The sequence below is a fragment of the Eubalaena glacialis genome, chromosome 1 (genome assembly GCF_028564815.1).
Source record: "Eubalaena glacialis isolate mEubGla1 chromosome 1, mEubGla1.1.hap2.+ XY, whole genome shotgun sequence".
NCBI classification, from domain to species: Eukaryota; Metazoa; Chordata; class Mammalia; order Artiodactyla; family Balaenidae; genus Eubalaena; species Eubalaena glacialis.
In genome coordinates this window covers 173,918,359-173,936,220 of record NC_083716.1, presented here as the reverse complement: position 1 = coordinate 173,936,220, position 17,862 = coordinate 173,918,359, and the positions used below count along the sequence as shown (strand labels likewise).

The window sequence follows — 17,862 nt, the reverse complement described above, 5'->3', positions numbered from 1 at the left end:
AACCCCTAAGGCACTAAATTTAAATTTATATTTAAATTGCACTTCATTTGAAGCAAAGTATACTTTAATGAAGTAGGATTTTAACCATCAAAACAAAAGCTATAAAATGTCCATAACTGAAATGTTCTTTGTTTCTAGATAATTATATGACATTATCTCGTTTAATTGATCTCCTAAGAAGATGTGGAAAACTTGAGGATGTTCCAAGATTTTTCTTAATGGCTGAGAAACGTAACTCCAGAGCAAAACTGGAGCCAGGATTTCAGTACTGTAAAGGATTATATCTTTGGTAAATTTATTGGCAAATAAATTCTACATAATAGGTTGTTTTCCTCATTGTGACTAAAGTACAATACACTTTGAATTTTAAAAATTCTATATTTTAAAATATAATAGTTTTATTTACCAAATAAAATAAATTATAAACGACTTAAAGTTTGTAGTTAGTGATTGCAATAAGTAATTTTTTTTAAACATCTAACAAGGTATACTGGAGAACCAAATGATGCCCTTCGACATTTTAATAAGGCTCGGAAAGACAGTGACTGGGGCCAAAATGCCCTTTATAATATGATAGAAATCTGTTTGAATCCAGACAATGAAACTGTTGGAGGTGAAGTATTTGAAAATCTGGATGGAGACCTGGGGTGAGTACTATCTGACAAGTTACGCTTTTTTCCAGAAACACTTGTTAGGGATAATAAGCAAGGATATCTTATAAAAGAGAACTAAATACCAGGAGAGCACTAATGGCAGTTTAGTGAATAAGTCATAGCTGGAATAACTGTTCTCTGAAACAAGCATGACATACTTTTAGAAGGTTTTCTAAATCAGAACAGACATGCTATTGAAGACACTCCCCTAATTGCTCTGTGGAAAATAAAATGAATCATAGTGTGTGATTACCTTGGCAAAAATTGTCCGCATAATAGTAATAGTAACTTCTTAACAGATGGCTCTCTGCCAGATCTTGGCTGTATACTTTATATGCATTGCCTTATTTATTCCCTTTAACAATGTGTGAAAAAGCTCCAAGTTAACCTAACGTGATGGAGTTAGAAAATGGCGGAGGAAGGATTTAGACTGAGTCCTCCCTGGCCTCAGAGCTCCCGCTGTTGGCCCCTGTGGTGCACTGCGGGTAAGTGGTTATACTTCTGTCAGCCTGCACTTGTTGCTTGCCCTCTCCTCAGGGTCAGGGAAGGCAGGGTGGGGAGTGTATAAGGGTGTAAGGGGAGTAGGAGAGGTCATTTCTGCCCCCAGGAGCATGCATGCAATTTACCTGGTCGGCAAGACTGTCTGAAGCCGTTCAATCTGCAACAAAACAGAAGTGAGTTAAAGTGTTATTAAGTGTCGCAGGAATTCATAGAAATCATAGTACAGAGCAGTCAGGGGATGCTGCATAGAGGAGTGGGGGAAATGAGAACCCGACTGCTGAGGGGTTTCAGTGGCAGTCCTGAAGGCTTGGATTACAGAGACCATTGAAAGATTTAGAGCGGGGGAGAGGCTTTTTTATTTTTTGTTTGTTTTAGAAAGGTTAAGGTAACATTCTGTTTTGCAACTATAGGCTGTCCCCATGGAAATCTTCAGCAATAGGTTGAAAATACCAAATTTGGAATATAGAACTCAGAAGGGAGGTCACAGCTTGAGATACAGATTTGGGGGATAGGTGCTCAGAGTGGGTAGTTGGAACCCCATGAATGGCCTCTTTTCGAGTAGAATGTAGTGACGGAAGTCTGAGAACTAAATTTGCGGTGTGCTAACATTTAAGGAGATTGGAGGAAGGGAGGTAAGGAAAGGGCAATGACTGGTGGAAAGAGAAGGAAAACTGTAATCTTACAGAAGAAACAAAAGGAGGGGAGCTTGAAAGAAGATTACCAACAGTGTAAAATGTTTTAGAGAAGGTAAAAGCCTGAGAAGAAGATCAATAGCTTTAGTGATTAGGCTTTAAGAATTTAATTTCCTTTCATTAATTGATTTATTTATGCATTATATCTGGGTGTGGGTATGTATATAAGAAAATTGCTATTACACATTCAAATTGTTATTGCACTTAAAATTTATAACCTTTTGACAAATAAAGAATTTCTTTTCTGAGAGCCTAATAGGCAACTGGGTGAGGAGCATTAAGTATACTTTATATGTCTGGCAAACTTAGATTCAAATCTATTAGCTATGTGACCTTTGGCAAATTACTTTATCTGTTGGAGCCTTGGTTTTCTCATATATAAAATGGATTCAACATACATTGAATTAAATAACACAGTGCTTGGCCCATAGGAAGTGCTTTAACAAAGTTAGTTACTTTCTGCTCCCTCCTTTTTTTTTAAATTAATTATTTTTGAATTGAAGTATATAGTTGATTTACAGTATTTTATAGTCTCCCTTGTTTCTTTTGTTTTCTGAGTAGGTATGCTATTTGATAATTGTATGATTCTACTTACCCTGAATTCTAGTTTTATATTAGCTAAAATGAACACACTTACCACAGGTGGATAGTATCCAATTTTTGTTTTCAGTCTAAAGTGAATAAATGTTTAATGGTGTTTTACTGAAGCTATGTTAGTTTTGTTTTTAAAACTGTAACTGTGCTTTACTTTGTATTAGAAGAGAATGAGTGACATTCTTCAATAGGATTACTTTTAAATTGGTGAGAAAAATAGAAACCAATGTACCCTAATCTCAATGAATTTTACTTCATGAGTGATAGACATAGATTTATTTTTTATTGTATACAGTAATTCAACTGAGAAGCAAGAGTCTGTGCAGTTAGCAGTGAGAACAGCAGAAAAGCTCCTTAAGGAACTAAAACCTCAGACTGTTCAGGGTCACGTACAGCTTCGCATAATGGAAAACTGTTGCCTAATGGCTACCAAACAGAAATCTAATGTCGAGCAGGCATTGAATACCTTCACTGAAATAGCAACGTCGGAGGTTAGTAGATTTTCTTTTTCAACTTCATGTTAGCTTTCCTTGGTGGTGTTGAAATATGTACTTTAATTAGTTATTTGTTTTCTGAAGATTGACTTCATTATTTACTATTATTTAAAATTAGATATATAGTTTGGTATGATTTTACATCGTGTACCTTTGTTTTCAGAGGAGGCGTTTTTACATGTTGATGTGTTATGTTTATCTCTATTAGAACAGTGAGTTCTAGAGAAAGGAAATTCTGCAAGAGGGCATAACTTAATTCTCAAGGGAATGGCTTTATCCTCTGTGTTGTAAGTGTAGCCTAGGTTAACTTACTAAGTGAAAACAAACACCTGGCTGCCTTGATATCTCACCTTTTCACTTACGTGAACTTGAAATTTTTCTAGCTGTAGAGCTAAGTGAGATCAGTACTGACAACTTATAATTCAGTCATGCAGATAATGATGTTGTTCTTTAGTGACACTGAAATCACCCCCTGCGATAATAATAATAAATATTAAATATTAATTAATAATAAATTATTTTATTATTATTAGATCAAAGGCTTTCTCCTCTTTTCAGCCCATTCAGATCCACTGCCCTTCTCACCCTCTGGGCCTTTTATTTTTCCTTCCCTCACACAGTGCTGTATTTCTCCAATTACTTGTTATTAAGGAAGGAATTCTAGGTACCCATCCCATCAACAGTTGGTAGTAGCTAGTTCTAAGCATGCACTTGGGATTTCATGTTCTTCTACTCACTGGTGCTGTAAGCCGTGGGAGACTCATCATGTGGGGCCTCTCACAGGATGTACAGAATTTTGCTGTGTTTTCTTGTGGTTCAGAGGTCACAGCAGCAGCAGTAAATGACCAAAACCTCCTACAGTGACCCCTCGCCCCTGCCTCCCAGGACCCTGGAGGGCTTTGGAAAACCTGCAACTCCTGTTGGTGTTTGGGTGCAAGTATCCATGGTGGCACTTGACCGCCACTGTAAGCCGCCCTGGGGACAAAACAACAGCAAGGCAGCAGCCGCCCAGCTCCATCCTCAAGCAGAGCCCTTCTGCTGACATTGAAGTAGTGCTCGGGGTGCTCCGCTGAATTGACTGTGCGGCAGCAGATGGGTGACAGCAGCTGACAGCACCAGAAATAGGGCTGTCCTGTAAGTCTAGGAAAATCTGTAAAACATGATAAAGCACCGTTGCAAGTAAGGTGTCAGAGCTCCCTAATGTTGTGAAGTAACATTCTATCATGTAAGGAGAGTTTAAACTGTGAGGTTTGAGAGGGAACACTAAAAGCAGTAAGTGACATCACAGCTGTTTCCTAGAGAGACTGTGCCAGTTCTTTGTTTTGCTGAGACTACCTTATTTTTTTTAACATTCTTACATATGTGATTAGTAATATACGGTCCTCAAATCTGTTTACTGGCCATATATGTCCAAAGACTGATGTATGAATTGAAGTTTAGTAAGTGAATTTTTATCTTGCATTTTTCCCTTTTAACTCATAAGCTGCATATATTAAATATAATGAATATTCATTAAGTGACCAGTGGGTGCTGAGCATAGTCGGAATCACAAAGATAAACCACATATAGACCCTTTCTTCAAGTTTCTCGTGGTCTAGGGAAGATGAGACACGCATACTGAGTGTAATGCAAAGCAAAATCTGTTACATTCCGTCCTAAAGTTGCAAATAAAAGTGCTGTAGGACAGGGGCTCCCAACCCCCAGGCCGCGGACCGTCCCCGGCCTGTTAGGAACCGGACCAGCCAGCAGGAGGTGAGCAGCGGGGCAAGCGAGCGAAGCTTCATCTGCCGCGTTCATGGCTCACGTTACTGCCTGAACCATCCCCCCCACCCCCCACCCCCCACCCCCCGCCTGTGGAAAAATTGACTCCCACGAAACTGGTCCCTGGTGCCAAAAAGGTTGGGGACCACTGCTGTAGGAGATAGTATAAGGAGAGCTGAGAGACCCTTTCCATGGAAGAAGGTATGATTTAAGAAGAACCAGGATAAATTGCATTTTCACAGGCAGAGTTGGAGGAAGTGCATTCTAAGTTAAGGGAAAAATGTGAACAAAGGCAGGGAGGCATCGGAGCATAGGGTAGAGTCACAGCACTACGCGGCCTTCAGATTGATTGAAAAATGACAGGAAGACATGGGAGGAACCAGTGGAAGAAGCATTAAACCCAAGCTAAAATGTTTCCGCTCCCTTTCTTCCCCTCACCTTGAACCATAAAGGTACACTGTTTATAATAGAGCTATATTGTCTTTTGTGATGTAAAGTTGTTGCAGTTCAGAGTGACAGAGAGAGAAAAGCTGGCTGAACATCATAGGATGTCTGCACCAGAAAAGGCATCATGGGCCTAGTGCAGGGGTTAGAATGCAAGTCTGCAGTTTTAGAAACCATTCTTCAGTTCACTCAGGAGTGATTTCAAGCTGTGAGGAATTGATTCATTCTAATCAAACTCAAAGTGTGTGATTTTTAAATCAGAGAGTTTATTTTTAAATGTATAGTGTGGGATATTTTTAGTATGTGAATAGGTCTGGACAGTTTTCCAGGACCCTTCTCTTCTTGGGCTGTCCTAGGATCTGGCTGACAAATGCATAGTAGGTCTGTATTTTCTTTCCTCTCTAGCCCTCCTGGGATGGGGGATACCGTTCAATAATTAATAATATCCCACACGTCTTCAAAATCTACTACCAAATTGGTTGTATTTGGCATTCAAATAAAAAACTTTCTGCCATTCCTTAATCAGGAGAACAAATTACATATTGGGAGTTTATTGATAGACATAAAATTAGACCCAAGGAAGTTTTATATTCCTACAAACCGTGTTCATCAAACTCTAGTGAATTGCCCTTCTCTATTCCAGGGTTATTTCTGACTTCCAACCATGATCAGTGTTGGACATTGAACTTTTTAACACTCTACTCTCCTTTTGTTCCTTATTAGTTACTGAAACTTGCTATCTTAACAGTGCACCTTTATTATAGTCATAATATTATAATTTCTACATCACAGTTTCTCATCTTTTATTTATATTTTAAATGGAAGTCTTTCTCTTTATAAAAGCATCATGGTCCCTCTGCTGAAATTTGAGAAGCACTTTATCTTTATCAGATACATACACATAACTGCTTAGGTATGTTAGTTTTCTGGATAGATCGCTAATGGTATTCTTAATAGCTTGTTGGTTTCGCAGAGTGACATTTTCTGACTCTGAACTCTGTCTAAAAGAATATCGTCTTTTATAGTTACTATCAAGGAGCTGCAGACCTCCAAATATAAAAGCATATTTTAAGGCATGAGTTTATTTCATATAGTTTCCAAATGATTAATTAATTGCATGCCTTATTTATAACATTTCATTGACCAAACTTTATTGGGAGAAGAGGCTTTTGAATAAAATGAAAAGGGAGGAGGAAAAGAGCAATAGAAGTCAGTATAGATAAGGAATATCATTTGCAGGTAAATCATTCTGTTATTCCTGTTTTATAGGTGAAAGAACTAAGGAGCCAGAATGCTGAATCTGAAACATAAATGTTCAATTAGGACTACAATGAGATAGAATTTTATTTTTTCTGTTTCTGTACAAAACCAAAACAACCAGTCAGTCTCATTAAAGAACAAGTTTTCCTAATTGTCTGGAATTGTGTGGTTACGGCACCTGCATTCTTACTGAACTACCTGGACCAGATGGTTCCTCCTGGTAGCCTGAGGTTACTGGATGTGTTACATAATGACCATATCACAGTATTTAAGTGAAGCCAGCAATAGAATCCACAGGCCAGTCCTTATATTATGTAGCACTTGCTACTGTCCATGTGTTTTTCTTTTAAACATGGCACATTTATGTTTGTGTATCTGGGGGTCTCAACTCTTGTTTCCTTATAGAAGGATCATATTCCAGCACTTCTGGGAATGGCAACAGCTTATATGATCTTGAAACAAACTCCACGAGCCCGAAACCAGCTGAAACGGATTGCAAAAATGAACTGGAATCCTATTGATGCTGAGGACTTTGAGAGGAGTTGGCTGCTGCTTGCTGATATTTATATTCAATCAGCAAAGTACGACATGGCAGAAGAGCTGTTAAAAAGGTGCCTGCGTCATAATAGGGTAGGTGACTGAGGAGCGAAAAATAATTGGTAGCCTTTGTTGTATAAGCTTTGTATATAGGTTTTTATAGAGTGTTGGTCCATTTCTAGGGATTTCTGTGTGTTTTCAGAGAATTAAATGTTTGTTTTTACCACAATCAGGAAGTAAACATTAGTAATAAAAAAGAAGCCATTTGCCCTTGAAAATAAAGAACGAGAGATTGCGGTTTCAAGTTTCAGCTGTGGTTTGCCCTACTTTCAGAAAGTGTTTTGGAATGTCAAGCGTTTGCCTGTGATTATCCATCTCATCCCAGAACTAATGAAAGTTGCAGAAGAGCATTAATTGCGGACGTCTGTCCCTCCTGTTAAATACTCCTGATGAACTGACTGCAGCTGCATGTTGTTTTCACATTATTAAAATCCACTCTGCATAATATAATTTGTAGGGAAAAGTGTTTTAAGCATTTAATTTGATTTGTTTAATGAAAAGTCCGTATCATTAGGTATAAAACTGAAAATCTTCAAGTCCTTAGAATTTAAGGCTCTTTACTAACAGTGCATTTTAGTATTTAATTGCCCAGAAAAGGATGTCTTTTTATAACACGTTTTAAGTTAAGAATTTGTTACTATTTATTGAGAAATCATGGTGCTCAACTTAGAAACTTGAGGATATTTATCTTTATAGAGTCTTATCAGTTACTTCAAAATCTTAATCACAGCAAATCTATGTTTTATTCCCTTTGAGCCAGTTAGATTACAAAATGGATCATTTGTTTTTCAAAGAAGAGTCATGATCATCTAATACTATTAAGTTATTTTCTTGGGGACTTTAAAAACCTAAAATATCAAGCCATTTATCAATTTATGTAATTATACATGTAATTTAAGTTACATTGGCCTTAAAAAAAAGAATACTTATTAATAGGCTCTGAAAAATCTAAACTGCCAAATAACTAACCCTTACATGCCTAATCTAGGATTAAGCAAGCTTTCATGGGAATTAAGGTTTCAGTGCAGATAGAATTTCAATTTGCCAGAATGCAGACAGCAGTACATTGCATGGTTGAACATGACGGCTGCTTTAGAGGCGTCAGCCCTACTGCTTAGGCATGACAATATTGGAAGCCTGAAATTCAGGAACCAGAGCTTAGAAACTTTGAATTATATAATTAAAAAATGGAGATCATCCAGATTTGGGGCAGGAAATGTGCAAGATGACACTAGACCATCTTGTCATACCAGATGGCAAGGAAGCTATCAGTGATAATTGGAGTCATGTCAGGGACTCAAGAGCCAACTTGAGGACACTCCCACTAGCCAAAGGTGAGACACTTTAGATATCAGTAATAACTGCATTGAGTTGGAACACACCAAATATGTCTAAGTCCATGAGTTTACAAAGATCTAAAAAAGAAAAAAAACCCTAATTGGTCACCACTGAAATATGCTAGTAAACTGACTTATTTCTAAAGCTGGCAAATAAAGGGAAAGAATTAAGCATCTATCCTGCCTTTTCTGTATGAACAATACTGCTGGGAAACAAAATAGTGGAAAAGGAGTTGTTTCTCATTATAGATGTTTTCCAGCTAATAAATGAAGAAAGAATGATAGAATGTCACTGTTTTCCAACCATGATGAATTAATGAATGGGTATAACATCACGTGCCACGTGATGGAAGAACACACCATCTATGAGAGGGTCAGAGTGGGGTGACACAGGTGAAACACTCACTCCAGGTCTGAAATTTAAAGGAGCACTTAAAATCTCAGTAATTATCGGGACTTCCCTGGTGGTCCAATGGCTAAGGCTCCGTGCTCCCAGTGCAGGGGGCCCGGGTTTGATCCCTGGTCAGGGAACTAGATCCCACATGCCGCTACTAAGAGTTCGCATGCTGCAACTAAAAAAAAAAGGATCCCGCATGCCACAACTAAAAAGATCCCACATGCCGCAACGAAGATCCCGCACCAGCAACGAAGATCCCACGTGCTGCAACTAAGACCCTGCGCAGCCAAATAAATAAATAAATAAATAAATATTTTTAAAAAAAATCTCAGTGATTATCTTAGTTAACTGATGCTGCTATAACAAAGTACCATAGACTGGGTGGCTTATAAACACCAGAAATTTATCAATATTTCTCACAGTTCTAGACACTGGAAGTCTAAGATTAGGGTGCCAGCATGGTTGGGTTGTAGTGATAACCCTCTTCCTGGTTGCAGACTAATGAGTTCTCACTGTGTCCTCACATGGCAGAAAAAGAGGGCAAGGGAGCTCTCTGGGGTCCCTTTTATAAGGTCACTAATCCCATTCAGGAGGGCTCCACCCAAATGACCTGTTCACCTCCCCAAAGCCTCACCTCCTAATACCATCACATTGGATGCTAGGATTTCAACATATGAATTTGGGGGAACATAAACACTCAGTCCAATGTAGTGATCAGGATGAATGACATTTAATGCAATATTTTTTAAAAAATCAAAGTATCAAAAGGTAAGACAGGTAGGATCTTACAGTGCTGTGCTGAGCTATATTGAAGCCTGAAGCAAAAAGGGAAAACGTGTGCCCTGATCCATGTTTGTGTGTATTTTTTAATGGTTAATAGTTTTCATGAAAATATTAGTGATGTCTCTTCTTGCATGAAAGTAAGGAAAGTAAAATTATGATAAATAGAAAAAATATTCAAACTTAAAATAACACAGTGAATTTTAATATACCTACTTTTCTATTTTTTGATTTTTTAAAATTAACACTCTGGGAAAAAATACCTAAAAACATGTACACAGCATTGTGCATTTTTGCTTTTTCATAAGGAGCAGTGTGACTCGGTTGAGCACTGATCTATGAAGTAAGTAGTTTCACCTCTTTCCCCTCAAGTCAAAATCGGATACAAACCTCTAGGTCTAATACAATTTCCAGGAAATATCAGTGACATAGGAATATATTATATAACTACTATAAGGATGCACTCACCTAAATCTGGGCTGTGAGAAACTCTAGGATGAACATTCTTGTTTCGTCTACATTTAATTGCAAGGAAAGAGATAGAGAGACAGAGAGGAGGCTTCTAGATCAAAAGGAAGTTTAGGGACATTTCAACCAGTCACAGTGTGTGGCCCTTATTTGAATCCTCATCCTAACATGCAAACAAAAAAGTATGTTAAGACTATTTGAAATTTGAATAGTGACTGGATATTTGGTGATATCAAGGAGTTGTTACATTTTAGGTGTGATAATTTGTGGTTATGTTGAAAGAAAGTCCTTATTTTTAAAGAGGCATACTAAAATATTTATGGGTGAAATGATGTAGTATCTGAGGGTTTTTTATCTGATAATACAGAAGGACAAGTGTATGGAGTAGTGAAACAGTATCAGTCAGGAGTTCATTGTTGAAGATATGGGTTCAGGGGGTCCATCATACTGTTATTTCTATATGTGTTAGAATTATTTGTAATAAAAAGTGTACATGTATATGTATAAAACATATCCTTCCCTCTCACCCAAAAATCCTGATTCTGTAGGTTTGGGATAGGGGCTTGGCATCAGAATCTTTTTTTTAGTCCCATACATGACTGGATTGCATAGCCAAGGTTGAAAACCACTGTTTTATGTGCCATTTAAATGAGTTAATATGGTTGACCTCTATAGTCATAAGCACTCCATAAAATCTTAGTGATATCAAGTGTAATCTGTTCATACATCTTGCATTTTTCTTCAGTCTTGCTGCAAAGCTTATGAATATATGGGATACATTATGGAAAAAGAGCAAGCATATACAGACGCTGCCTTAAACTATGAGATGGCATGGAAACATGGCAATCAGACAAATCCAGCAGTAGGTGAGTTTAAAATTTAGACACTGGGTTTTCACAGGAAACGTGGGTTTTATAAGTAAATCTTCATTTAAATGCATTTGTTTTTTCTCTTTAAGGACAAAATACACATTAAGAGCCAACATCCTTTGTCGGACCTTCTGAAAAATAAATTTTATATTTATAATAGATTATTAGCTACTAAGTTATTAGGTGTAGTTTCCTGAGATTCAAACTCTGCCTCAGTCGCCTTAAAGGACATCTGATCTAATTCTGCCCTTTCTTTCCCTTCACCTTCTAATTCCAAAATGGTGATGCTGTGGGGGGAAGGTGTACCACTGTGAAGGAAGTGGGAAGACATTGCATCAAATCAAGTCCTGCTGGTTTCTTTACTGCAGAACTTCTCAAAGCCTCTAAACCCTAATATATACCGTGATGGATATCACAGAGGGGACATGTTTCCCACAGTAATTTGACTACGGAACTTTTTTTTTTCTCTTGAGCATCTATAAACGTCATCTGGTTCCAGTGGTAGCCCATTGGTTTGAGGAAGGCTAGTCTCCAGTATCCCTAACAGATGGGCAGCATCTGGAATATACTTAGTGACTCCTGTCTCCCACAGTGTGAGGGGGCTCCTTCCCAGGCCTCTCTTTCTTTGTGTTGCGCTGAAATAGGCTTCATTGACACTGCCCTGTCTGTTCTCTGGAGCAACCCACAGAGTCCTTCCGCCCTTATACATAATGGCCCTCTAATTGCAAACTCTGTCATGTCTCTCCTCAGTTTCTCTCCAGACCATCCTCAGGTGCTTGTCCATTCTTGCTTTCAAGTCTTTCACCCTCCTTGCTGTCTCCTGGAAGCTCTCAAATAGTATTTCCCAAACTTTGCTTTGGAATACTGGGTGAGGTATTAATAGTTATTGCTTTAAAACAGAGAGTTGAGCATGAGGAGATTAGGTTCCATGGCCAAATAGGTTTGGAAAAGGCAATTTTATTTGTCCATGTCCATCTTGACCTATTGTACCAGAAATGAACAAGTTCTTAAGTATGATTTAAGAATGAATTGTATGTATAATGAAGCTATTTTTTAAAATTAGGCATTCAGTAGTTGATAGTTCAGCCTAAGATGGCATCTGTCTTTTTAGCAGCCGTGGCACAGTAATGACTCAGATTGAATCTGCAGTCAGATTGGTCATCTTTAGACTTCCTGCTGTCAGTTCAGGACTTCCCCTACCTTGTATTTTTCTGAGGTCTGTTATTTTACTAGACTTGTATAGAGCACAGGAACTAACGCTTCTTTCTCAGGTATTGTGTGTCTTACAGAATAAAATCAGCTTGTAAAATGAACATTCCTTAAAATCCTTAAAATATATTTAATTTTGGTGCTTTATTCCCCAGAAGGAATACAGTTAGAAGCTCAGTGATTTAAATACTCTGTTCCTTGGAAGACCAGCAAATAAAGAGATTTCAAGTCAGTAGCTCCTTCACTGTGTGATCTTTGTGTTTTATAGGTGATTTTTTCAGTTCCTTTGACTTCTCCTTAGTAGGCATTTCTCTGAGGCTCTCAATTAATTCTCACAGTTTCTTCCTTAAGATTATCATTGCATCCAGTACCCCCAGCCTGCCTGGCCAAGTTAATGATGCATTTATTTCACTTTTTCACTTGTCAGGAAATCCTTAAAATCATGGTTGTGTTCTTTTCATAGGATTCAGGCGTGAGTACTATAACTGTGAAAGGCACCAGGAGCTGAGATCCACTGAGAGGAGAACACAGTCATGTTTCTCCCTTCAGTCATTCCCAGGTTACGTGACAGTCACTGGGCTGTTCACATTGTTCGTGTTCACGAGCGCACTCTCTCTCTCTCCCCTGTTTTTTTTCCTGATTACAAAGAGTTGAATTCTTAGAAGCCTGACAGGTGTCATGCAGCTGCGGTACACGTGTTCTTTGCCATTTCTAGCTCTTCATTTCCTCTCTGAAGTTTTTTGAAGGAAATGATCTATCAAGTTTCTTTCAATATGAAAACTTTGTGCTTCTAATTTAGTGTTTACACAGAAAAAAAACGCTAATATTTGCGTGGTACTCAAATTTTTAAAAGCATTTCACAACAAATATTTCATTTGATCTTTAAACTTACACTAAGAGAGAGCAGAGTTATCCTTGCATTTTTGGATGAGGAAACTTGAAATTGACAGCTCAGGTGACTTGTCTAAGGTCTCAAAGCTAGTCAGGAAGCCAGAAACCAAAAGTTAAGTCTGGGTTTTTTTTGGCTCTAGTTTCCATGTTTGGCATGACATCTTAAGTTGTTTTACTTTTTAAATGTCCTTTTAAATGTTCCCTTTTTTTTTCAATGCTTAACAGTGGCTTTATTAGGTGAATGCTTGAAAGTATTCAACATTAAATTCAATTTACTTCACATGTTTGCAAACACATCATTAGCAATTCTTAACTATTTCAAATCAACTAATTTGAAGTACAGAAGGCTTGTTTTCAATTAACTCTTCTGAGGTGACACTAAGACTGAAAGAAACCTATGACTTGAGTCCAGGTCTCTAATAAACTCTATTTATTAATCTGTTTTATAATTATTTTCTAATGATATCAAGTTTACCTCTCTGACACTTATTGTTTTCATCTTGGACATTTCTCATTTCTGTGTATGTGTGTGTGTATCGAATACAATGAATTTTAGATCATTCCTTTTCCTTTTTGCTACCATATGATTGCATTAGCCAGCAATTCTTTTAAAACATTGCTTTGAAATTCTAAAAACTTGCTTTGGTACTTTGATTAAAGCCTAAGAGCAGCATTCAGATTTCCCTTTTTCATATTTCTAAATGGTAAAGCAAGATATTTAATTTATTAGTTACATATTATTTTACATTGTGTTATATCTTATTTATGGAGTCCACTTTTTTTGTCTTTTCCTTAGTTTGCTTACTATTAGGGCATTGTTACAGAACAACAGTCAGTTAAGAATGTCTTAAAACTTTCTTCTAAATTGTCAGTGTTTGAAATGTGACATTTCAGTATCAGTAACTGTGGTACTTGTTACTCATCGCTGATGTGGCTATCTGATGACTAACCCAGTGTCTTCTGAGCCGCTCTCCCCCCCGCTCTGCCCTCCGCTCGTGCACTCCAGGTCCATTTGGTTGCTATGTCTCCCTCTACCACTGGCCTTTCCGTGTGCAGTTTTTGCCTAACAGTGTTCTTGCTTCCCACCCCCTTGGCCTACATTATACCTCTTCCTTCAGATTTCAGACCTTGCCTGACTCCCACCCCCTCCCCAACCAGGTTTCTTATTACAGTGCTCTTGGCCTGTACCTTTATTTCATAGCATTTATCTCAGTTTTGAAATTATTCATGTACTTACATAATTACTTAAATAAGGTACTTTCTTTCCTAATGGAATGTAAACCTCATGACTGAAGGAACCAGTTTGCCTGACGTGTTAAGTAAATCTGTACTGTATAAATGATAGCTGTGTTACCATTTACTGCCCTATGATGAGTTTTTACCATAATCTGAAACAAATGGGACTTTTCTAGTAAGTTGCAAAACCGCATTTGTGGGATGGCCGGCCATCTTCTAACCCAACTGTGGTCCTTTGTTACAACTCCATTTTCTTTCCTACCTGTTGTCCTTTTATGTCACTCCACCTTCTATTATCTTATCATTTCTGTCATAGTACAGTCACCAGCCTCCACTAAGAGTTCTCTGATATTAGAGTAAGCAAACAAAGGAGGAGGCCGAAAAAGGTAATATTAACAGTATGCTCTATAAATATAGTACTATATCATTGTTGGGTTTTTTGTCTTTACAGGATACAAACTGGCATTTAATTACTTAAAAGCAAAAAGATATGTGGATGCAATTGACGTATGTCACCAGGTAAAACTTAAATTTAGATTTCTTAAAATTTTTCAGATGCACTATTTCCTACTTTTAATTAATATCAAGATGTACATGAATAGAGATAGAAGACGTCATATTTTGGTTAAATGACTCATCAAATATATCTGGGAGATACTACCAGTTTTCAAAGTTTAGAAAATAAAGTTTACTTAAATTGAAAAAACATATGTTTTTAATTGGGCTCAAATAATAAAATGTTTACGTCAATTTAAAGAAAGAGGCTAGAGAAGCATGTTAAATAAAACTTAATCCTTAAGTCAGAAGATATCTCAGGATTATTATAGATTCTCCACGTCACTGTTCTGAGTAGAAGTTCTTATGTATGTGTCTAAGTCTGTTTATTAGAGGATTCAGATTTATAAATTAAAGAGGTATTTTTGTCATTTAGAAGTCATTCAATTACACTTCTGGAATTGATTCCTGACTAAATGATCCCTTGTTAAAAATGACAAATATTTAAGTTGCAGTTTTAGAATTTGCAGTTTCTTTATATACATTGTCACACTGATATTCCATATAAGACATTTTACTAAACATTATTGGGAGCTCCAAGAAAAGCTCCTTAGCAGAGAATTATGTAATGTGCCTTATCCCAGATAGCTGTGTGAGCATCATTATAGTAAATACTTGGCCCCAGCGATTGCTATTGATTACTGAGTCTCTGTGTAAGGCAGCATTTCACATTAAGGTTAAGGTTGTACATTAATGTAAAGTTATACATTAGAATCATTTGTGGAGGTTTTTTTTTTTAATGAATTTCCGCTACTCCTAGACTCAGTAGACCTGGAAATTTGTATGTTTCAGAATCATTCCAGGTAAATCTGATGTGTGCTCCTGGGTAAAAATAACTAAGGGTTTATTAAATATCATGCATAAATAGCTAAATTTTTTGAAGTATCTTAAATCATTGATACATAATTGTTTTCTGTAACTGATCTATTAAGGAAATAATTATATTTGTTATATTTTTCACGTGTAGTATTATATTCTACCTTTTCCATTTATTTGCTGTTAATAGAAGTGAGTCATCATGTCATACGCATCTCAGATATCACCTTTAAAAAGTGTTGTTATATTTGTAGTATTAATATAATGAAATATCAACTGTAATGCTGTTTCTAGTAAGTTGTGTGACTCCCCAGTTCTTGATAATGAATTACAAGTTCTTATGCTTTTGTTTTATTTTGTTTTTTTGTTTGTGTGTGTGTTTTTGCAGGTTCTCGAAGCACATCCAACTTACCCCAAAATCAGAAAGGATATACTTGATAAGGCTCGTACATCTTTAAGACCTTGAAAATTATTTTAGCTTTTTGAAGCAAGAAATGAAAAGAATCTGAGTTCTTCCAGTTCAAAATAGGTTTAAGCTAATACTTTGTAATAGAAAGCATACTTTTCTTTCTCCAGCAGAGGCTGCTGTTGTATATAAAGAGAAACACTATGTTAAATGGATGTCTTCCGATGGAGAAGGTGAATGAGAGCTGGTTTATTTAATTGACTCTCTTGATTAGGTGCAGATTTCGTGACTCTGTGGTAAAGATTATAACCCATTTCTATAAAAAATATTTTGTTAAAATCTTGGTAGTTAAGTATCCTATATCTTTTCTAAGAAACATTAGTTGTTTCTTTCAGGAAATACATTTACAATATTGTTGTTCTCTGTTAAACATTTTTGTGATAGTCTCTGTTATTTCAAAGGTTTGAGTAAATTTCCCTGTAGATATTTATGAAAAAGAAAATATATTTTTTAATAAATATTTTATAAATTTATGATTTGTATTCCTCTTGGAACTCAAAAGACATGGTGAGTTTTGCAAAATCAGGGTAGGCTCCCCATGTTAATGCGTAGTATTACAGAAAATGTGGCTTTCCTAGAAAAATCTTTGTGGAGAAGTATAAAGAGTGTGTGTGTTTTGCTTCTCTGTTGAACTGATTCTTCCTGCTCCCAATGCCTATGTGATCCTTTTAAGAAATAACCAGTACCTGAAATTAGTTTAAATAGGTAAACCTTTATAGCAATATTTAACCTTAGCCCAAAGACGAGGTCTTTTGGTGTAACTTTAGACGCTGTAGCATCTGGTGGAGAATATTTCTGGTCAGTAGGGACTCCCAAAGCACACCGTGTGAAAGCAGCTGCAGACCCCACTCTCCCTAGAATCCCTGCCGCCACCCTGGGAGAGCACTCACTCTTTACACTGAATTTAACCTAATCTTCATAAACTCAATTCTTAACATCATTTTTAGTATGTTATCTATACCTTTTTCAGTTGCCTTTAAAAATACAATAAACACAGTCTTCAATTTTAATTGCATTTTCAATAAACAGTATTTTTCAAAGTCCCTTGCTTTTCCTTAAGTACCTCATGTTTATTTCTTTTGAGCTACATTCTAGTTTCTGATCACTTCTCCAATTTTCCAGAGTCCTTTTAATTCCAATTATATGTTATAAAATTCTAGTCATTCTTTTATGTATGGCATTCCATGAAAATGTTTAATAAGTAGAGCATTTATGAAACATTTCATGCCTGTTAAAACGCTTTCACATGTCTTATTACATTTATCCCCCAGTCCTATAATATAGACATTATTATCCCTGTTTTATAGTTCTGGCACTGTGACAGATTATCTCTTTCTCTATAACCTTTCAGCCTGAATGGGCATTGTTAAAGACGTGATATAACAGAATACCCTTAGCAGTTCCAGTGAGCCTGCATCATGGAATGCTAGAATCATGGAAGTTGGATAGAGAAAGTAGAACATCTCTTCTCCCAGCAAGACATTTCCAAATCAGTTTTCCTATCTGTAAAATGAGTTTGTTTTTGTTTCTTACGCAGCCACTTATTCTGCCATTTGTTAGATACTATTCTAGAAACTTTCTTTAAATTAGGTCTTTTATTTCTCAGTCAGCTCTCCAGAGAGATAGTATTTTTTCAGATGATGAGGCTCAAACTAAGTGATTTGCCCAAGGTCAGAGAAGAATTGTCAGAGCCTGGATTCCACACCAGCCTTTCCTATATTAAGGTGCCTTCCATAACTAAGAGAGATGGTGTCTATAAGAAAAATTCTTTTATCTGCATCTGGCTAACAGATGAAGCTGAGTGTTCTGTCACAGAGGTGGCTAGGTAATGAGGAACAAGAA

At 36.8% G+C, this 17,862-nt stretch overlaps 1 protein-coding gene across 5 annotated transcripts in view; it reads left to right on the top strand.

The window, feature by feature from the left end:
- TTC21B (tetratricopeptide repeat domain 21B) overlaps positions 1 to 16,432 on the top strand; it is an 87,726-nt gene extending 71,294 nt beyond the window's left edge. For 3 of the 5 annotated variants that reach the window (XM_061201131.1, XM_061201116.1, XM_061201145.1), the window contains 7 exons: positions 139 to 289; positions 486 to 647; positions 2,736 to 2,931; positions 6,805 to 7,029; positions 10,724 to 10,844; positions 14,635 to 14,702; positions 15,943 to 16,432. In XM_061201131.1, the coding sequence (XP_061057114.1) occupies positions 139 to 289; positions 486 to 647; positions 2,736 to 2,931; positions 6,805 to 7,029; positions 10,724 to 10,844; positions 14,635 to 14,702; positions 15,943 to 16,020 (1,001 nt within the window). In that variant the 3' untranslated portion in view covers positions 16,021 to 16,432. Of the gene's footprint in view, positions 1 to 138; positions 290 to 485; positions 648 to 2,735; positions 2,932 to 3,754; positions 3,801 to 6,804; positions 7,030 to 10,723; positions 10,845 to 14,634; positions 14,703 to 15,942 lie in introns of those variants that run through there. The other 2 variants (XM_061201123.1, XM_061201138.1) reach the window with 2 other exon arrangements.
- Positions 16,433 to 17,862: the final 1,430 nt, after the last annotated feature.